Genomic DNA, 18,529 nt, shown 5'->3' with positions numbered 1-18,529 from the left:
TGCCTTCAATAATAAGATACTAACAGCAGTTTTCAACATTTTGGGGGTTTACTTTTGTGAAAAGTGTACGTTTGTATGTGGTTAGTATGTGTGTCTCGCTAAAACATCTCCGAATGAATTTGTTTTCCTTAGGCTGAAGCTTCATTTAGATTAAGGACGGACTAAACAGCCAGTCAGTTTATAATAAGTGGATGATGTGTAAACAGCCCCGGCTCATGGTGACGGATGTTGAATTCCTCCTCCGCTGGTTGTGGTTTGCTGGTAGCTGCACGGTGCCGACGACGAGAGGAGACGTCTCTCTCCTTAGAAACCGACTTCCTCACACCTTGATTCTTACAAGCCAAACACAGTCAGGTTATTATTATGTAAAAAGTTCATTTAAGGGAGTGATAGACAGTGACCATTGCCAAACAGATGTGCAAACCACTCACACCCCATACACATTTGCCTCAACAAGTGGTTTGAGTTACATGGCCCAAAGGCAGTGAAAGGCAGTTGATGTTATTTTGTCCACTTCTCTGTCTTTGATTTGTGGTTTACTGCAGCCTGTTGCCGACACACACACACACACAGAACACCCACACACACACACACACACACACACACACACACACACACACACACACACACACACACACACACACACACACACACACGCACTTTACATTGAGAGCAGCGTATGTTAACATACCACTCATCTTACTCACCAGCTCCATCGACTGGCTCAGTGTCGAGCTCACACCAGGTACACAGAGGAGGGCCACACACACAAGTCTAGAGTCACAGCAAATTCACAGTTAGAGGTAATCTCTCTCTCACACTCTTGTTTCCGCACACACACACACACACACACACACACACACACACACACACACACACACACACACACACACACACACACACACACACACACACACACACACACACACACACACACACATAAGAACACACACATACACACACACACTGGTCACCCTCTACTTACAGAATTGAAAACAGGTGCCCACCACATATCTTGCATTCTTCCAAAATACAAAAGTGGTTTGACCTGAACGGTTCTACTGGAGCGGAGCCACCCCGTATGAAAGAAGAGTCCATGTGGAGATGTGTGTGTGTGTAAACACGGAGGCGTTCGGTTCTGTGCAGCATGCTAGTGGAGCAGCACAGACTCGCACTATATTGGAACCACATTTCTCCCCCCCGCTCAACCCGTACATGCAGTGTCAAGTTAACATCAGGATAAATTGCAGATACACCATGCGAACATAGCAAACTACCGCATTTAATAGCTTTCGATACAGCGACCGTAACTGTATCCTGGTCTGGCTCTGACCGACGCCGGTGAACGATCAAACTGCACCGATAGCCGCTCCTAAACTTGTGACCATCTCTTTTGAGAAATGGCGAATTGGAAACGTCAGCCGTGAGATGACCTTGATGCAGTCACAGTGTCTTTCTCTGCAGCCACAGGATCTGGTTAGTGGAGGAACTGGTCCAATGAGAAACAGAAGGCTCAGAGCTGCCAGACGAATCGGATTCAAGCCATGTCAGAGGAGCTGATGATAAATGCGACACACTTTGGTTTTCTAAGATATTTTAGCAGTTTACTCCCAATGCATTTCATGACTGGTCATAGTCTTTGTCTGTTTGTGTGTCTGTGTTCACGTGGTGTGTGTTAAGTTAAAATGTTAAATTACTTTAAAGGCCGTCTGGTAAAACCTTAAATACTGTCATCATCAATTTTCTCCAGCCTTTCGAAACAGTTTGATAGATGAACAGTCTGAGAGTAGCAGTTTCCACCATGTTTTCCCCTGTGAGTTAGTGTGTGTGTGTGTGTGTGTGTGTGTGTGTGTGTGTGTGTGTGTGTGTGTGTGTGTGTGTGTGTGTGTGTGTGTGTGTGTGTGTGTGTGTGTGTGTGTGTGTGTGTGTGTGTGTGTGTGTATGTGTGTGTTTCACTGCATAATTCGAGCTGATGTAATTTGAGTTGTTACAGCTGACGGAAGGAATTACAAGCGTCTCTGCTCTTACATGTGGGAACATGATGCAACTTCGTGCATCTGTTTATTTGCCTCAGAATCGAGGATTTTTTATCCACAAAGCATCAAGAAAATATATAAAAATCCAAGCTCTATTTTGAGATTGTGATAATGAGCAGTGTTGACACTTGAGATGAATTCTTTAAGCGCCTCCGGAAACTCGAGCGCAACATGTGCATCTTTGGATATTGGAAAACACATTGGATCCATAAACAGGGAAAAAAGGCTCAGAATCGATTTCTCTAAATGGCCTTTTCACTTGTCTGCACATGTCTCTTGAGGATTTGGTTTTGATTTGGCTTTAAAGGGAGCCATAACTCTGCTCCATTCTCTTTGTGTGTGTAGAAGTGTGTTTGCTCGTATTCTCGACTTTGATGGGACTAAATGTCCGTATTTGACATTTGCTAGGGCAGTAAGCTGTGTAGACTGGCAGTAAGTCAATATCTTTCTCTAGTGAATGTAACTAGAGACATAGAAAGCGTTTTTTTCCCTGTGCTCTATTGTCTTTCCCAAGGCGTAAATAATGGAGAATGTAGAAATAAATAGATCAGCATTTTTCTGAACCGAAATCTTGAAGTCTAAGACCAGATTTGTTTTCACAAATCATCTGAATTTGTATGGAGAAGACGATGTTTGTTCCTTCTACTAACTGTGGACTGTGTTCACTTTCCTCTCCCTACACAAAGGGATGAAGCTTGAATGGATGCCAGTCACATTATTAATGTGACCTCCAGCCAAACTGGAGGCTTGTACTACAGATCAGGGGGTTAGCGAGGTAACATTTTCAATAATGGTTCACTTCTTACAGGGTTAAGTCGCCAGATTTTACACACCTAACCTGCTCCAGAGAGGGCTAATGTCAGAAGATCAACTGCTTAAGGGCCCGGTCACACATACTCGAATATATCAGTGGCCAACCTTCGCCTCCCGTTCACTTCCAGTCTGTGCGAGTGAGGGGGCGAATAAAACATTTGCTTCTTGGGGCGAAGCAAATCACAGCGTTTAACTTTGGTGAACTTTGATGTGGTATTTGCTCCAAAAATACTTGCTCTATATGCCCGAACTACTGACCAATCAGATAACTAGAAAACCAATTGAAAAATAACATTGGACTGTTACTTTCCATGTGTCTGCTCTGGTTTTAAAACAGACTAAATGAATCCATCATTTTTTATTCATGATTCAATCTTGACAGCATTGATGCTTTTACTCTCTTATTCTCTCACTGAAGTTCAGAACAACATAAGGAGACTGACGAGAATTAGAAATAAAAAACTAAACCCTCTGATGTATTTTGTTAAAATAATTATTTCCCATGATTGTAAATTAACATTTCAGTCAGATTGACCTCATCCGACTTATTTCCTCTCCTCTTTGGCAGCAGTCTGACATGATTTAAAAATGTTGCATCATATAATCAAAAAAGTTTGTTCATTATCAAACAAAAAGGGAAAATAATCGCTCAGTAAAAAACTTAATAAGATTCATGTGCTTATTTACAATACATCCTTAACCTGATTTAGAAAAATGGAAATTATTTCTAGTGTTTCCTCTCTATTCTGGTCATGTGATCACATTATTTCATCTAGTTAAATATCATTATTGGCTGTCACTATAATTGAGTTAACCTGCGGGTATCATCGTCATTTTTCACATGATATTAATATATTATATAAGAACTTTATTCACGGATCTGATGGCCTCATTGAAGCCAGAAAAGCTTGGCTTGACTTGTTTCCTCTCATAAATACAGATGGGTTTGTATTTAAATATAACATATTTAATATGTTAATATCGATTTAAATGTGTTTGCTTTTAATTTAGTAATCCCTTTATTTTAAATATATTTATTTCTCTTAAATAAATAAAAGATCTTGACTCAAGGAACCTTATGTTTAAGTCTTAGTATTAACAGTTATTTACAGTCTTGTGCTTTTTTCCAAATGTGCAGTAATACGGTCGAATCCAAGAGAGTAGATCAAGGAGAAGCCACAGAGGATTCATTTCATGATGAGGTAAACAATAATCCCTGAGAAAAACGAGATTGCTTTGAATTTTAGACATAAATTCGACATCAATGGCCTGCCTCGCTTTTCTGGCTTCATTGTGACAAGTGGATTACCGGTTTAGATCCAAAGCCTTTTTATTTTTGAATAAACCACCTGCCTTTTTTCCTTCTTACAGACATATTTATAACACAGCATTAGTTTTTTGTCTATAAGACTTTTGAAATATGTCGTTTTCGCTAGGCAATGTGATTTTCATAACTTTCCAAAGGTCCCTAAGGCAGCTGTGTCTCATGGTTAGAAACAGCACTTCATATTTCTTTACTTAATGAGGATATATGTCATACGTTAAGTGATTCTTGCAGCTTTGAAGTAAAAACAATCGCATGTTAAAGCTGCGCTGGCAGGTAACTCTCATGTAAAAGTAGCACCTGCCTTGTCGTTTGACAGTAACTCACAAATGTGATTTCATAGGAAAAATTCAGATGTGTGTCTGGTTCATGTGGGTGGTATATAAACCAACATACAGTGGACATGGTCGTGTGTGTACTTCTGTGTTTGAGGGAATATGCAGAGCTGCAGAAATGAGGCATAGCGCCGACTGATGCTGCCGGCCTCTCTGCTCCACTGCGCTGGCCTTTCTATCAGATAGACAGCTCGACAATATCCAGACCCCCGCTCTTTCCGCTACATACAAACACACAAAGGCACACCAACACACGCATGCACACAGGCACGTATACACACTCATGCGTGCGCGTACAGCTCTCTGGGGCCGTTCTGGCTCTCTCTGGCTGCACTGTTTGTAAGATAAAAGCGAAGTTTGCAGCCGAGTCTGACCCTTCAGACAGGCCTTCACTGTTTTACGTGTAATCGAGAATTCTGAGACCCACTTTAAACCATATTTACAACATGAGAAACGGTCGTTCTCACAGAAACAGAAAACCCGATCGGCGATGTTGACTTCAAGAGATCACTCAGTGTCACTGGGATGTCGGCCATTTGTTACTGGCTTGATGCGTCTAACAGAAGTAAAAGGCAGTTTGACAGTTGCTTGATAGATTGTCTATGTCTGTGTTTGTGCAACAGTCAATCATCTGTATTGTTTCCATTTGGGAGAGTGATTGTCCAATAACAACAAGTGATGCTGCTCCACACTACAATCACCATCTATCTCCATTTTTCATTGAATCCTACTGCATTTCTCCACATCAGCCTTTCACAGATGTGATATTGAGCTGCAGCAGCTCACATATACAAACACACATTCCACACGAGTGCTTGTGCATAGACACACATGTTCACCGTGTCTTGGTAATGTCATTACTTTGGTCTAACCGAGATCACAGATTTGAACCTTCAGGGCTTTCGAGTATCTGTGGAGAAGCTCTTTCATGTTTGATCTTCAGATTTCCTGACACCAGGAGGGCTGATTCTCCCGGCATCCTTTTCTCTTTGGGGGAAAAGATGAGATGTCCTTGCTCTTGTCAGTCGATAAACAAGAGCTTGGCTGTGCTATGTGGTAACGCTATACTCGGTGCTCGAGGGCTGCTTGTCTGGTCGTATCCGCTAAAGACTAGATCACAATCCAATCCAATCCAGTCGCCAGCAAAGGCACAGATCTGAGCCAAATCGTTGCTGGGTGGCGCAGGATGGGGTGAAGGTGAAGGTGTAGTAGTAGTGGTGAGGTGCCCCTTGACTTTTCCACATTGCTTTTATGCTAATTACTATAACAATCAGTTTAGTGGTAGGCTAATTTTAAATATCAGGGTGTAATTAGTAAGTTACTTTTCCTGAGTTGTAGAAAAAATATGACATCGTTAATGGCAAAGTTGAAAAATAATTACCATGAATTTTCATTTCTATACAATTGTGATGTCCATGGACTGAACACTATCACCTCTGGTCCGGATCAATGTGTCATTCTGTGAGCAGACTAGTCTAAACTCGGCATTTGTTTTTAGAATGGTTGCACCAATTGAGATTAAGACGAGTCTTCACTACTCTCGGTCTTAGCGTTGCTCGTTCATGTGAACGTCTACGATGATTCCTATGTCTGATGATGTCAGAGCGATCGTTGACAGCCCAATGTCAAACGCATCTGACTGGTTTCCCCTTAATATATTAAATATTTGTTATTAGGATTATTGTTATTTTAAGTAGTAGCAGTAGCCTACATGTAGCTGTTGTGAGTTGAAACAGAAATTGTCATCAATTCTTCACCTGTAAAATTCACCATAGTAAAATTCCCCAGGAACCAAACTGACACATAAACACTTTGTGGTTGTGTGTGATGTATTTGATCATACATGCTGCTGTGAGACCTGCCAGCAGGGAAACATGGCTTGTAGCAGCTTGATGCAGCTCACGGTGCCCTGATGATGTGTGCGCTGAGCGAGGCTGCTCGCCTTCTGCTCAGATCTCAGGTGAGGAAAGGCCTGGAATCACTCACCCTGACAGCCACATCTGGCGCTACTTTCTCTCTCCTGTTGCCCTCCACTCTGCTCCTGCAAACAGACACCACTTAAAGCACAGAGGGAAGGACGTATGATGATAGCAGTTATGATAATAACGTTATTGCTGGTTATTAATGAGATGGAGAACAGACAGGTTACTCGCTCTGTGCAATAAAACCATTGTTGCCGCTTGCGTTTTTTTTCTTTCCAGACTTTATCTGCTGTTGCTGGAAACTGAATTAATTCCAGGTGCAACAGGCAATCTTTTTGTTCTCTCTATTTGCTCTGTGGATTATACATAACCACTGCGTTATTGGAAGTAAAGGCTTACAGTAAACGCTGAATAAAAGAACACACTAGAGCTCAAGCGTGACTTATAAATGATAAGCAAATGTGTTTTGATTCCAACTTAAGGCCAGCGATTTTTATCTCTCACATGAATCGATGAAATATTAGGAAAGCTTGCACTTTTTGAACAGTTTGACACGTGTCCAGAAGAATAACCTCACACGCACCCTGCTCCGTTCCGCTCCGCTGTGGTCTCCACACTGGATGCAGTCGGCGAGCTCAGCTGGTGCCAAACCTACAGCTGAGGGCAAATTCGAGCAGGGTCCAGACTGCCACTCGCTCTTCATCTGTTTCCTGTTTAACCTCGGAAGTAAGGGTCAGAGTTCAGGGTAATATTTATGTTAATGGGATGACTCCAAACAGATTCAATTTCAAAACGAGAGCCCAAGGTGTCCGGGAGCCGCCTCCAGTCACACATTAAGACATAAACAAACACTTTTGGCCACTCTCGCCATATGCCAACATCTGTAGTTGTCCTCTACGGCACAGTGAGAAGAATGTACTTTGATGGAGTCAGCTGCACAACAGCAACAAAACAAACATCCAATGCTCGCTGATTTTAAAGAGTGCATCGCCACAGGAATCCATGATGGAAAACTTCAGTACCTGTAGCAGTTTATCCAAAACACAGTAGACGCTCAATTTCCAGTCACACTGCAGCAGAGAGATGTGACATTCTTGCATTGATTTAATGTTACGGGTCACTGAGGCTGGAGAATTTAGAAGAAGACTCCCCTTTTTTTAAGAGTCACATGGGAAAGAGCTCGTTTGTGTAAATGGACAAACTCAAGGTTTTTCCAATGATTTTTTCATTTAGTTTTTTCTAAAAACAATTTTTACCATTTCTCAGCATTTAAAACTTGCAGAGTTCCATATGAAAACAATATAGTCAATGTTTATTTTTTATCTAGACGTGTTGCATATGTACTTAATGACCACATTGATCCTGTTGCAGTTTTATCCTTCTCTTAAGTTTTAAAAATGCAGCTGTTATTTTGTGACAACAGCAGTTTACCATATGTGTTATTTGATTTAAGAAATTATAAGAGAACTGAGAAAGCTGTAAATACATGTGGTTATGGTAAAGGTCATAAACATAATAAGAAGGATGAAACATCTCCACTTCCTCCTATTGTACACAACAAAGTCAAACCTTCAAAGATACAGGTGTTGCCATGTTGCGTTTTAATGTTATTTGGAACCAGAGTCCGTGCAGTAATGATTGTGGTGCGGGGGCGTGGTATCGCAGTCCCACTGGTTCACACGCCAGACCAATCGCGACTCAGTCTCAGCTGTCAATCACGTCGATTCATCCTGTTTCTATTGCATCAAATAACTAATTAAAACCAAACACATGAACAAACATCACTGTGATAAAAACTACCTAAGATGACAGAAACCATCTTTGAGAGAAAACATGACTTTTTACTTTGGTCCATGTCCCATCCACTAACATGGAGGAGGCAGTGTTTATGACCTATACTGCAACCAGCCACCAGGTGGCAATCGAGATGTTTTGGCTTCACTTTTGGTGAGCTGTTTTGTCGTCCATCTTTACTCTATGATAGTGGATAGACAGAACCAAAAACCGAGTTGCAGATATGATTGCAGAGTAATGGAAGAGTTTCCTTCAGAACATGAACATGAGAATCAGTAGGTCTGTGTGTTTCTCATTCCCTCCTTCGTGTTCACACATTCATACGCTCACATGACCCCAGGTGCGTGGAAGAATCAAAGTTACAACTGCTTTGTGGGTTTCTCCCAGCCAGGTCTTTAGACAAACTGTACAACTTTGCCGACTGTGCTGGACTGCACCTGATCCTGGGGCTGAACGCGCTGCACAGGAACCCAGACAACTCCTGGAACACCTCGTCTACACTGAGCCTCCTCAAGTACGGCGCTGGAAAGAAATACAATATCTCCTGGGAGCTGGGAAACGGTCAGTGCAGCATCACTCCACATGTTACCTACTAAAAAATATAAATATAATACATATGCATGCTGCTGATATTGATGTACAGTTTTGAGGTGCCTCTGCATAGGATGGTTGGACTTTCCTACTTAACTAAACTAAAAGTAATACTTTTTTCTTAAACCTTAGTTAATTGCATTATGAAGAACATTTTACATAAATATAAATGAGAATTTAAATAAATGCAAAAGGAAGGAAAAGTAGCTGGTAGCTAGTCTGGCACGCCCCCTAACAAAGACAGGTAAAGCAACAGCAGAGGCCGACATTTCCTAAACATGCTGGAAGCTGTTGACCAATCACAACAAAAGATTGGTCAACAACAAACCCTCTGGCAAATCAGAGCGGACTGGGGTTCAGTGGGAGGGGCCTTAAAGAGACAGGAGCTCAAAGTGTTTCAAACAGAGGCTGTGAAGAGAAGCAGCAGCAGCAATGGACAGTCTGAGGAAAGTGATGAGTTTTATGAACATTAGAGCATAAAAACCTTTTCAAGTAATAACCCAAATTGAAATTATGAATTAATGAGTATAATATGTATCTTTTGAAACTCCAGTAAAAGAAAACTATAATTATCAAGCTAGAAGCAGAAAGGCAACAATCTCAGATGAGCTGCTTTTGACTAAATCTACTAACGAAATCTCAACTCTTAACCAACTAAAACTATTTGAAACTGTCTTTAGCTTTGTCATTCCTGCCAATTATAGCACTATTCCATAATTTAGAGGACACAGGATGCAAGTTTGGTCTCCTTCAAAATGATGCGATGACAAATCAGTCACATATTTTGTTCAAACAACATTAACTGGTCAGAGGAACATTATTTAGAGAACAACCAGTCACAGTGTGTCGAGCAGATTGAGGGTGAAGGCAAGGGTTCATTCAGGGATGAAAGGAACTGCTAGTCCTCATGTCATCCCAACCATCTGTGTTTCTTGGGAGCTGCAGTGCACAGAGCCCCATGTTTTGCCTGTTGCGCATCACTTCATATTTTCTTTTCATTTCTTCTGTAATAAAGCCCACAAAAGAAACTTGTATTTCAGCCGAAGCCTGAAAGTACCATGAATAATCCATTGATTGCACCATGTGAAAATTTGAGAAAGGTCTTGAACCGTGCCGAAAGAAACAATATCAAATAAATCATCCAGATGGTACAGACATACAGTAAATTTGGGGCTGATTGAAAAGGTTATCCTTTGAAATCTGTCAGTGATATTCAGGGTTTACAGCACAGATACAGACAACTTTTATTTTACAGCTCAGACACAAACTGGTACAGATATAAACACAATGTTCTTCAGTAGAGAACTCTATTTATTTGAAATAATAATATTATTAATAATAATAATGATAGTAACTTTATTAGTTAAGCACAGTTTATATAGCAAGTGCAGCTCAAAGTGCTTTACATCAATAAAAAATTCAAAGTTAGAAAATAGGCTACATGCATACACTATATATACATACTGTCTGTCTGTATAGCTGCTTTCAGAGATGCACTGGACGCAAATGTCAGAGTGAGACGCTCTGTAGTTTCTGCTAACTCTCTCTCTCTCTCTCTCTCTCTCTCTCTATCTATATATATATATATATATATATATATATATACTGTATATATTACATGTATATTAACAGTATTTTATTAATTACGAAAAGAAACTTAAACACTTGCAATGTAAGTGATGTTCTGGTCGGAACCTGAACAAGGACGATGTGCAGTATTTATACTAGATACATATCCACACAAAAATACAATGAAAAGATGTGATACAAAAAAATGCAAAAGCCCTGAAAGTAATAAAAATGTCTGATGCTAGTAAATTACACAACTACATAAAAGCTGCATAAACACGAGTCTAAAAGAGATTGAAGGTTTTAAGGGTTCGTCTGAAGCTATTCTAGAGAATCAGATGATCTGATGTTTAGTTTTCCTCCTTCAGGGAAACTCGCTTCCTCACTATCTTTGTGTTACTGATTCTCCAAGGCCACCCTGTGTGCTTGGACCGTTCCCCCGGCACTGAATCATCTGTACGTTCTCCTTCAAGTAGCCCGATCCTCCCGTTTTCTACTTGGATAATCTCTAGGAGAGCGAGATCAGACTATAACAACAACAATATTCTCTGCCACCTCCCCGATGTTGCTTGTGTAAACCTTATCTCACTGACTCACACTACGCTGTCTCCTCTTCCCAGAGCCTAATGCGTACCGCAGCATGGTGGGCCGTGCAGTCAACAGCACCCAGCTGGCTCAGGACTACACCAAGCTGCGAACCCTGCTGCAGTCGGTACGCTACTACCACCGCGCTCACCTCTACGGCCCCAACGCGGGACGACCCCGGAAGAACGCCATCGCGCTGCTGGACGGGTGAGTCGGCAAGTAAAACATTGACAGGATTCCACTCCTTGTTAGGCTATCCTGCTGGGGTAGTGGAAAGTATGCTGCAGCAGTTTGGGACTTTTACTGGGCTTTAATCTGTTTAATGCACCCGCACATACACACACATTGTCCGTAGTGTTCAGTGTTTATGGATTTCCACTCTGCAGGTTTCAGGTTCTCCACTCCGGTTAGATCATGTCAACCTAAATAAAGTGTCATCTGACTGATGACGTGGCGGCACAATGTTCCACCTGCTGGTTTCACCCAGAAGCTCCACCAGCTCCGGTTGCACTATAACATCTCGCTCTCAGCTGCAGCGAGTGACCTATTAATGTCAAACTTCCAATTAAAAAAACTGTTAGTTTTAGATTCTGCATATTAACTGCAAGCTTTTATTAAGATTCTCTGAAGCAAACACGTGAACATGTGTCTGAACACATTAGATGGACTTTTTATCTTTAAATCAGCCACTGGTTCCATTCAGGTCCAAATGAAAAACCACACTGAAGTGACAAAGCGACATTATGGCCAAAATGTAATGTAGTTGTAAGAGAGTCTTTTTTTGTTCACTCTTTCAAAAAAATTGAGATGAGTCTCCTGCCCACATCAATGGTATTCACAAGTCTTAACTCGACCCTGAGCACATTAACGTTATCCACAGACCCCACACATTGAACGTAGGTATACAGGCTAATTTTGTCTCTGTTCTATTCACCAAACAGATGACGCTTTTTCTCAAACATATTCACCACTTCATAAATAAAGTTAAGCCTTTCCAAGCTTTTCTGTCTGTTGAAATGGAAACAGGTTTCTCCTCAAATGGATGCACCAGTGGCCTTGTACAACAAACCCAGAGTTGAAATCAAACATTGCTGTATAGACATACACAACTGCGACAAAGTGGGACAATCCAAACAAAGCGTGGGTGAAGCACGGAGCTCATGGAGAGATGTTTTCTCTTTCTCGACTGATTCAATTAAACTTAATTCAATTTTATCTGTGTAGCGCCGAATCACAGCACTGCACAGGGTGAGGTTGAGACCTTACGATCTTACAGAGAGAAACCCGACAGTTCCCACAGTAAGAAAACAATGAAAGATCCTTATCTAACCGGACGACATGGGTTCCCATCTTCAACCCCCTTTGTTAACTAGCAGTATATAAACATACATTCTTTATAAAACATGAGTTGTTGGCAGGTAGATAAGTATTAGTTGTGTGTTTTTTTTAAACCATAACTCCTCTTGTGGACACTCATAAGTGGAGATCAGTGTCTAAACAGATACTGAATGATAAATGTAGTAAATAATATGGTAGAATTCAGCTATAGTAATATAAAATATGTTGAATTATTGACATATACCTACAATATACATTATTTATATATATATTTGACATAGATATATGAAAATACAATACATGTCCCTATGTATGCTTTAAACTAATTTATGTCACATACATAAAAGCAAAGGCATGTTCCATTGCATAAAAAGCTGATTTAAAGATTAAAAACATTATTCAGATATTCAGTATGAAATATCCATTATTCATCCATTATCTATACTGTTTATCCTTTGGGGCTTGTGAGGGGGCTGGAGCCAATCCCAGCGGACACTGGGCGAGAGGTCGGGTACATCCTGGACAGGTGGTCATTCCATCACAGGGCCGACATACAGAAACAAATAATCCAATACATGCTCACATTTACACCTCCAGTGAACCCAAGATGCTCATCTCTGGACTATGGGAGGAGTGGGAGAGAGAGCATGCACAGAAAGGCCTCGGTCGAACCTTCTTTGGCCTCGGTCGAACCTTCTTTGAGTTAACCATCAACACTAAAGATGTACTTTCTCCTCTGGCTGAATGGAAGCTAAACTAATCTATCAATGGGATTTTTTTTTTACTGGTGTAATATATAACACTTGATTTAACTGACAATGTTAAATAAACAGGAAACAGAATTCCTTTTAGCATAACTAGAGTCCAAAAAGCTCAATTGGGCCATCTCATGTGCAGATTCGTGCACAGGAACAGATTAATGTCTCAGACCCAATCTGTGTCCAGCTTCCCGCTGCAGCCGCACACATTTTGACAGCTAGTTGGAAGACGGAGGAGAAAGAATAATTGGATATGGATCTCCCTCCTCTATGCACTGGAGCTACTTACACCGGTGAAACCATTACAAACCGCTGTTTACACTGACAGTTAAAATGTACTCCTAAATAAAAGCTGTGTGTTTGTGTGCGGCAGTGTGCATATATATGTATTTATACAGTCCAGACTGACGGATGAGCTTCGGACTCGGAGGAAAGGGAGGGTGTAGACGATGAATGTTGGGAAAAGGAGGAGGAGGACTGAGGTGGATGAAGAGGAGAGGGCAGGAGTATCCACAAGTCACGGGTGTCACATTAAACATGGGGGTGATGCTTGTGTGTTTGACACTGTTACGAGGAGGGGGGGGGGCTCTTGTGTTTGACAGCGAGACTACTCTGCTGCTCTCAGGAAATAAGACGAATTAGACACTGAGCTGCTCAACAGTCCAAATATCAGAGCTGCCCAGACTAAACAAGCCCCGAGCGGTGAAAGTTGTGTTTCTGTGACACGGTGTGTAGAGACACACATTCTGAACATGTCTGACAAGCTGTTCCCCCCCCGAATATGGAGCGATTTGGCTCAGGTAGACAAAAAAAACCCCACACATGTGTACACAAACAAAATGCCAAAGCTTGGAGGAAGGTAGTCAGACAACAGGAGGGACCGCATGTGGATAGAGTTTGTGTTTGTGCACAGGGTGAGTCCGTTAAAAGGGTACACGGCGTTCTCAACCGTTTTCGTGTCCTCAAGAAACATTTGCATTTAACTAAGTGAAATCAAACACTGCCGGCTGCACAAACGGCTTCAGAAAACCCTTAATTTGGGGCTTTAAACTGATCCCCCCCCCACATGAGTTTATGGTTTTCAGTTTTTCCATATTACCTAAAATCCTTGTGTGGTAATGGAAAAAGGAAGGTAAACATTTCTTAAATTAATAACAGATATATTACTGGAAGAAAACCAGTTCTCGGCTCTGCAAAATGACGACAGAGAAAGTACCCGTCAGGTAAAGACGCCTCTGTTTTGTGTCTCATTTTCAGGTTCATGAAGAACGCTGGCTCGGTCGTAGATGCAGTTACGTGGCAACAGTAGGTATTTTACCCTTTTTATTTCTCTTTTGAACCCTCTGAATCAAAACCTGCAAATGACAGTACACTATGCTCCCCTGACTAATCATCAATCTAACGCCGCAGGCCATGTTGTGCTTTTGCACCATTATCTCCTCACTGTGTATATACAGTAGCCAGTAATAACCATTATTAAACACTGTTAGTTAGAGGCTGATGCATAATGTGGAGGATTTGTGTTTATCCTGCGAGCGGAACAACAGGAAAAGGAGGCCGAGAGAGTTAAATTACTAACACCTGCCATTTGTCTATTGCGTTCACTAGAGGAATGCATGCAGACGTATCGGCGGTTTGATCCTCCCCCATGTTTTATCGTTTTCCTGACACACACATGTAAAATGTTCAAATGAGTGTACAAAAAGACACTCACTCCACACACACACACACACACACACACACACACACACACACACACACACACACACACACACACACACACACACACACACACACACACACACACACATCCTCGTAGAAGCTCAGACAGAACCCTGAGTGGCTGAGTGAGCGAGTGGTCATGAAGGTGAAGGTCAGGTCTAATTAGGAGAAATTAGATGAAACGGAAGGAGGAAGGGCCGTCAGTGAGGCTTATGAAAACACCACCCACACTGTTAAAATCAAACCATATGCTGCGGCTCATTCCCCCTGTCAATTAGCCCATTTTACACTAGAGGTGCAGATTCCAGTCTAACCAGCCTGCGTGACAGAGAGTCTGACCTCAACAAAACAAGCCCAGCCAATAAAAGAGGAGACCACTCATTAACACGTCTACGACACAGGTTTTACTCTTCTGCAGCTGGTGAGGGTTTTTTTGGTGAATTAAGGGCGGTGGGTCGGAAACGCAGCGTTGGTTGTGATGTGGTGCAGAGCGTCACATGGCTCGGTCAGAGACGGGGGGGTCTGTCTGTGGCCTTCGGTCGGAGGTGTCCTGCTTGCGGTGATGAAACGTGTCGACAGTGAAAACGTGTGCGACTGCCTCCGGATCACGACACGCTGATATGTGGTTCGCATTATGTTATGACGTTTTTTCCATAACATTTTAGTTTCAAATTTGCAGCATCTTGTCTGAGTTAGGGCTGTATCCATTTTTTGGATTCACCGGCAAAACTTGATCAGAATGTTTATTCATTCTAATCTTTCTGCCTCTCTGTTGCGATATCCAATTTTTTTGTTTTTTTACAACATGCTCACCTGGATGTCTTGATGCACAGTTTTTTTGTTTTCTTTTCGGGTTGCTTTACTCAGAAATGTCTCAAGTTAGTTAAAAGGTTGAGTCAGTCAAACAATAAAAAATAAAAACATTTCTCTCTTACCTATGTATCCATGCAGACTGTTTTGGTTTGCTCAGTTTTTGAGTTGCAGTGTGATTTCAGACTCGTTGTCATACAATGAAGGTGAATAGAATTTATTTTGTGTTGCTCCTCAGTGTGCATTCAAAAATCTGAGAGGAAATCTCTCTCTACTGAAAGTGCCCTTGTTATTTTCTGGACAATCTCTCTGTCTTTGATTTTCTCGATTATTTTCTCAATAGATCAACTGATCAACAGATCAACTGAATACCACACAACAGTCTGTCAGGGCTGGGGTAATGCACACACGTTACCAACGCCGTGATGTAAACATCAGCGTGTCGCAAAGACGGCTGTGCCGGGTCAAGATATTTCTTTAGTTAGTGGATTTAGTGAAGGCAGGTCATGTTGTTAAAACTAACAATCAGATGCCGGGTTTGATATCACGTGGACAGGTCGCCGGTGTACCGCAGGGCCGACATACAGAGACAAACAATTATTCAAGCTCACATTCACACCTATGGTCAATCTAGAGTCTTCTAACCGAACCACCAGTCTAAGTGTTTTGACTGTAGGTGGAAGCTGGAGTTCCACCGTGCAGCCCAGCCTGAAAGATATTTCCATGAATTCTTTTGAGCACAAGCACTATTTCATTAATTAAGACTTTGGCTTCACAAATTTCACTGGAAGATATTTCATAACTAAATTTAAGATCTACTTCCTTGTTAAGATAAGTTAACTGCAGCTTTTCTGTTGAAAGGTTAGATGGGATTAATCACAGCAGGAAGACAAGAACAGCGTCTCACAACCTGAGACCACCCACACAAATGGTGACGTAAAACTCCAACATTATTTCACTAATGACTCTAATTTGGTCCGATAGTTACTCAACCATCGAGGACACTGAGATCCGAGCACATTCGGAGGTTGTCTGTCCTGCATATGGTCACATTCTTTTCGTAGCGTGAGTGCGAAAGTGTCCCGGGCCACAGTGAAAGACCGCCTACCCAACTTGTTCCAGCAGGGGGTGTTAGTAGTGTTAGTGTGAGGCAAGTGAGCAAAAACCTCCCGATAACGAAGTCATGAAAAATGAGTCACAAGCTTCGTACTTGTTTGCTCTTTGCTGCCAAACGGTCCCAATTTAAACGGGGGGTCAGACGACACGTTATACCCACATCCTTCTTGTTCCTCGTCGGGATGACAGTGGTACTGAGTGCCAGAGAGCCTGGTGTGCTGCTTATTCATAGCTGAGGGGAGAAAAAAGAGAGAGACATGTTAAAGATGTTCAGACACAGGGGGGCTATAAATTTGCTGATGGCATTCCTGAGGGAAGCAACATATCCTTTAGCTGCTATGTAATGATTGATCTAATAGTAACCTGCTGGACAGCATCAAGGAACACATCCTCTTCTTGCTTTGCTACTCCTCCGCTCGCTCCTAATCTCAACATCGCCGCGCCAGATGGCCGTTCCTTGACACTTAAAAGTGCAGTTATACAAGTCAACTTTTATAGACTGCATTTGTGCTTTGCTTGAATATTTCCATTTTACTCCGCTGCAGCTTTGGTTACCAGTGTTTTGTTTCACAGGATAAGGGTTTAAAAGATGGGATCAGGGATCTATGCAGGGAATCTCCGAATTTGTTTACATTAATGTGAAAGGAACCAATATTATTAAATTCAATTAAAATGTTTTGGGGTATTGACGCTCTTTCACCTCTGATTCCATCTGTCCCTGTTTGATTTTTATCGCATGCATTTCCTTCATCTGTGCTCTTTTTCTGTGTCACGGCGCTGCAAGTCTTTGATGTGGTGCTGGACTCACTGAGGCCTGTGTAAAACAAGCTGAGCAAGTGGATCTTTGTCTGCAAACACTTGGACACAGTGTTATTGTTGCTTTTTATTGGGCTCAGCTCAGTCTGGCATCAAAAGTCATGGATGAACAAAGGACGAGTTTAGATTTAAGCAATGTTCAGGAATAAGAAGCGATGAACCCCCTCAATCCTGCATGGCCAAAATACTGCAACAGCTTTTCTACATTGTCCTTTTCTAGCGCAGTGGCCGATCTGAACGTGCCTGCTTGGAATGAGCTGTTTGCTTGGCCTGTGGTGATGCTGGTTGCAGCTTTTCTTTCAGAAACCGTAAAAAGGGACCTGCAGTAATTTGGCCGCTGCAAGTGAAGACCCGGCTGCAGGACTCAGTCCGCACAACCAAGAAGCTGCAACACCGCTGCTGCACAAAGAGCTGTTCCCCTGTTCAGTGAAGGCCGACTCAGGACGCAGAACCCAGAATGAATTGTTGCTGCCGTCGTTGTGAACACGCTGTTGTTGTGGTCGACAACGCCTCTTGCATTGATGAATTCCAGTCGCTGCGGCTATAGAGCTCTGGTCGTCTGTTTATTTAGATTTAATTAATATTCAACATATGGCGTGTTCAAATCACACCAAATAAAACACTGCATTTCCCTGGGCCCTTAACAATACACATGTGAAGCTGATAAGAAGAACTGTTCACGAGATATCTGAGCCACAGGCAGATGGGATTTCTGTTATTATTAGATAAGTTGTGTGGTTTCTGCTCTAATGAACAAACCAAACATGCAAAGTTTAGTGAAGGAAACTGATCTTTCCTTGTTACCTGATGCTTTTATAAAAAAAAAATTCCCACCATTATACTAATACAGGACTGGCGTAGTGCAATATACTGCACAGATCTTTCTTCTGTTCCCATATATGAACTGGAATGTCTTTTCCTGGGATCTGGACTGAAGAATTATTGTGTGATCTCTGGAAAGACATGAAAACCAAATAATTTGTGTAAAGCTATGACTTAA

The 18,529-nt window shown here is 41.8% G+C and overlaps 1 protein-coding gene across 1 annotated transcript in view; it reads left to right on the top strand.

Moving 5' to 3' along the window:
• hpse2 (heparanase 2) overlaps window positions 1–18,529 on the top strand; it is a 54,357-nt gene that overhangs the window by 22,092 nt on the left and 13,736 nt on the right. Inside the window, exons 4-6 of the mRNA XM_035173217.2 lie at window positions 8,612–8,785; window positions 11,005–11,176; window positions 14,323–14,370. Of these exons, the coding sequence (XP_035029108.2) occupies window positions 8,612–8,785; window positions 11,005–11,176; window positions 14,323–14,370 (394 nt within the window). The remainder of the gene's footprint in view (window positions 1–8,611; window positions 8,786–11,004; window positions 11,177–14,322; window positions 14,371–18,529) is intronic.

Source organism: Hippoglossus stenolepis, chromosome 12 (assembly GCF_022539355.2).
Source record: "Hippoglossus stenolepis isolate QCI-W04-F060 chromosome 12, HSTE1.2, whole genome shotgun sequence".
Taxonomy (NCBI): domain Eukaryota; kingdom Metazoa; phylum Chordata; class Actinopteri; order Pleuronectiformes; family Pleuronectidae; genus Hippoglossus; species Hippoglossus stenolepis.
This window is presented reverse-complemented; position numbering and strand designations above follow the sequence as displayed.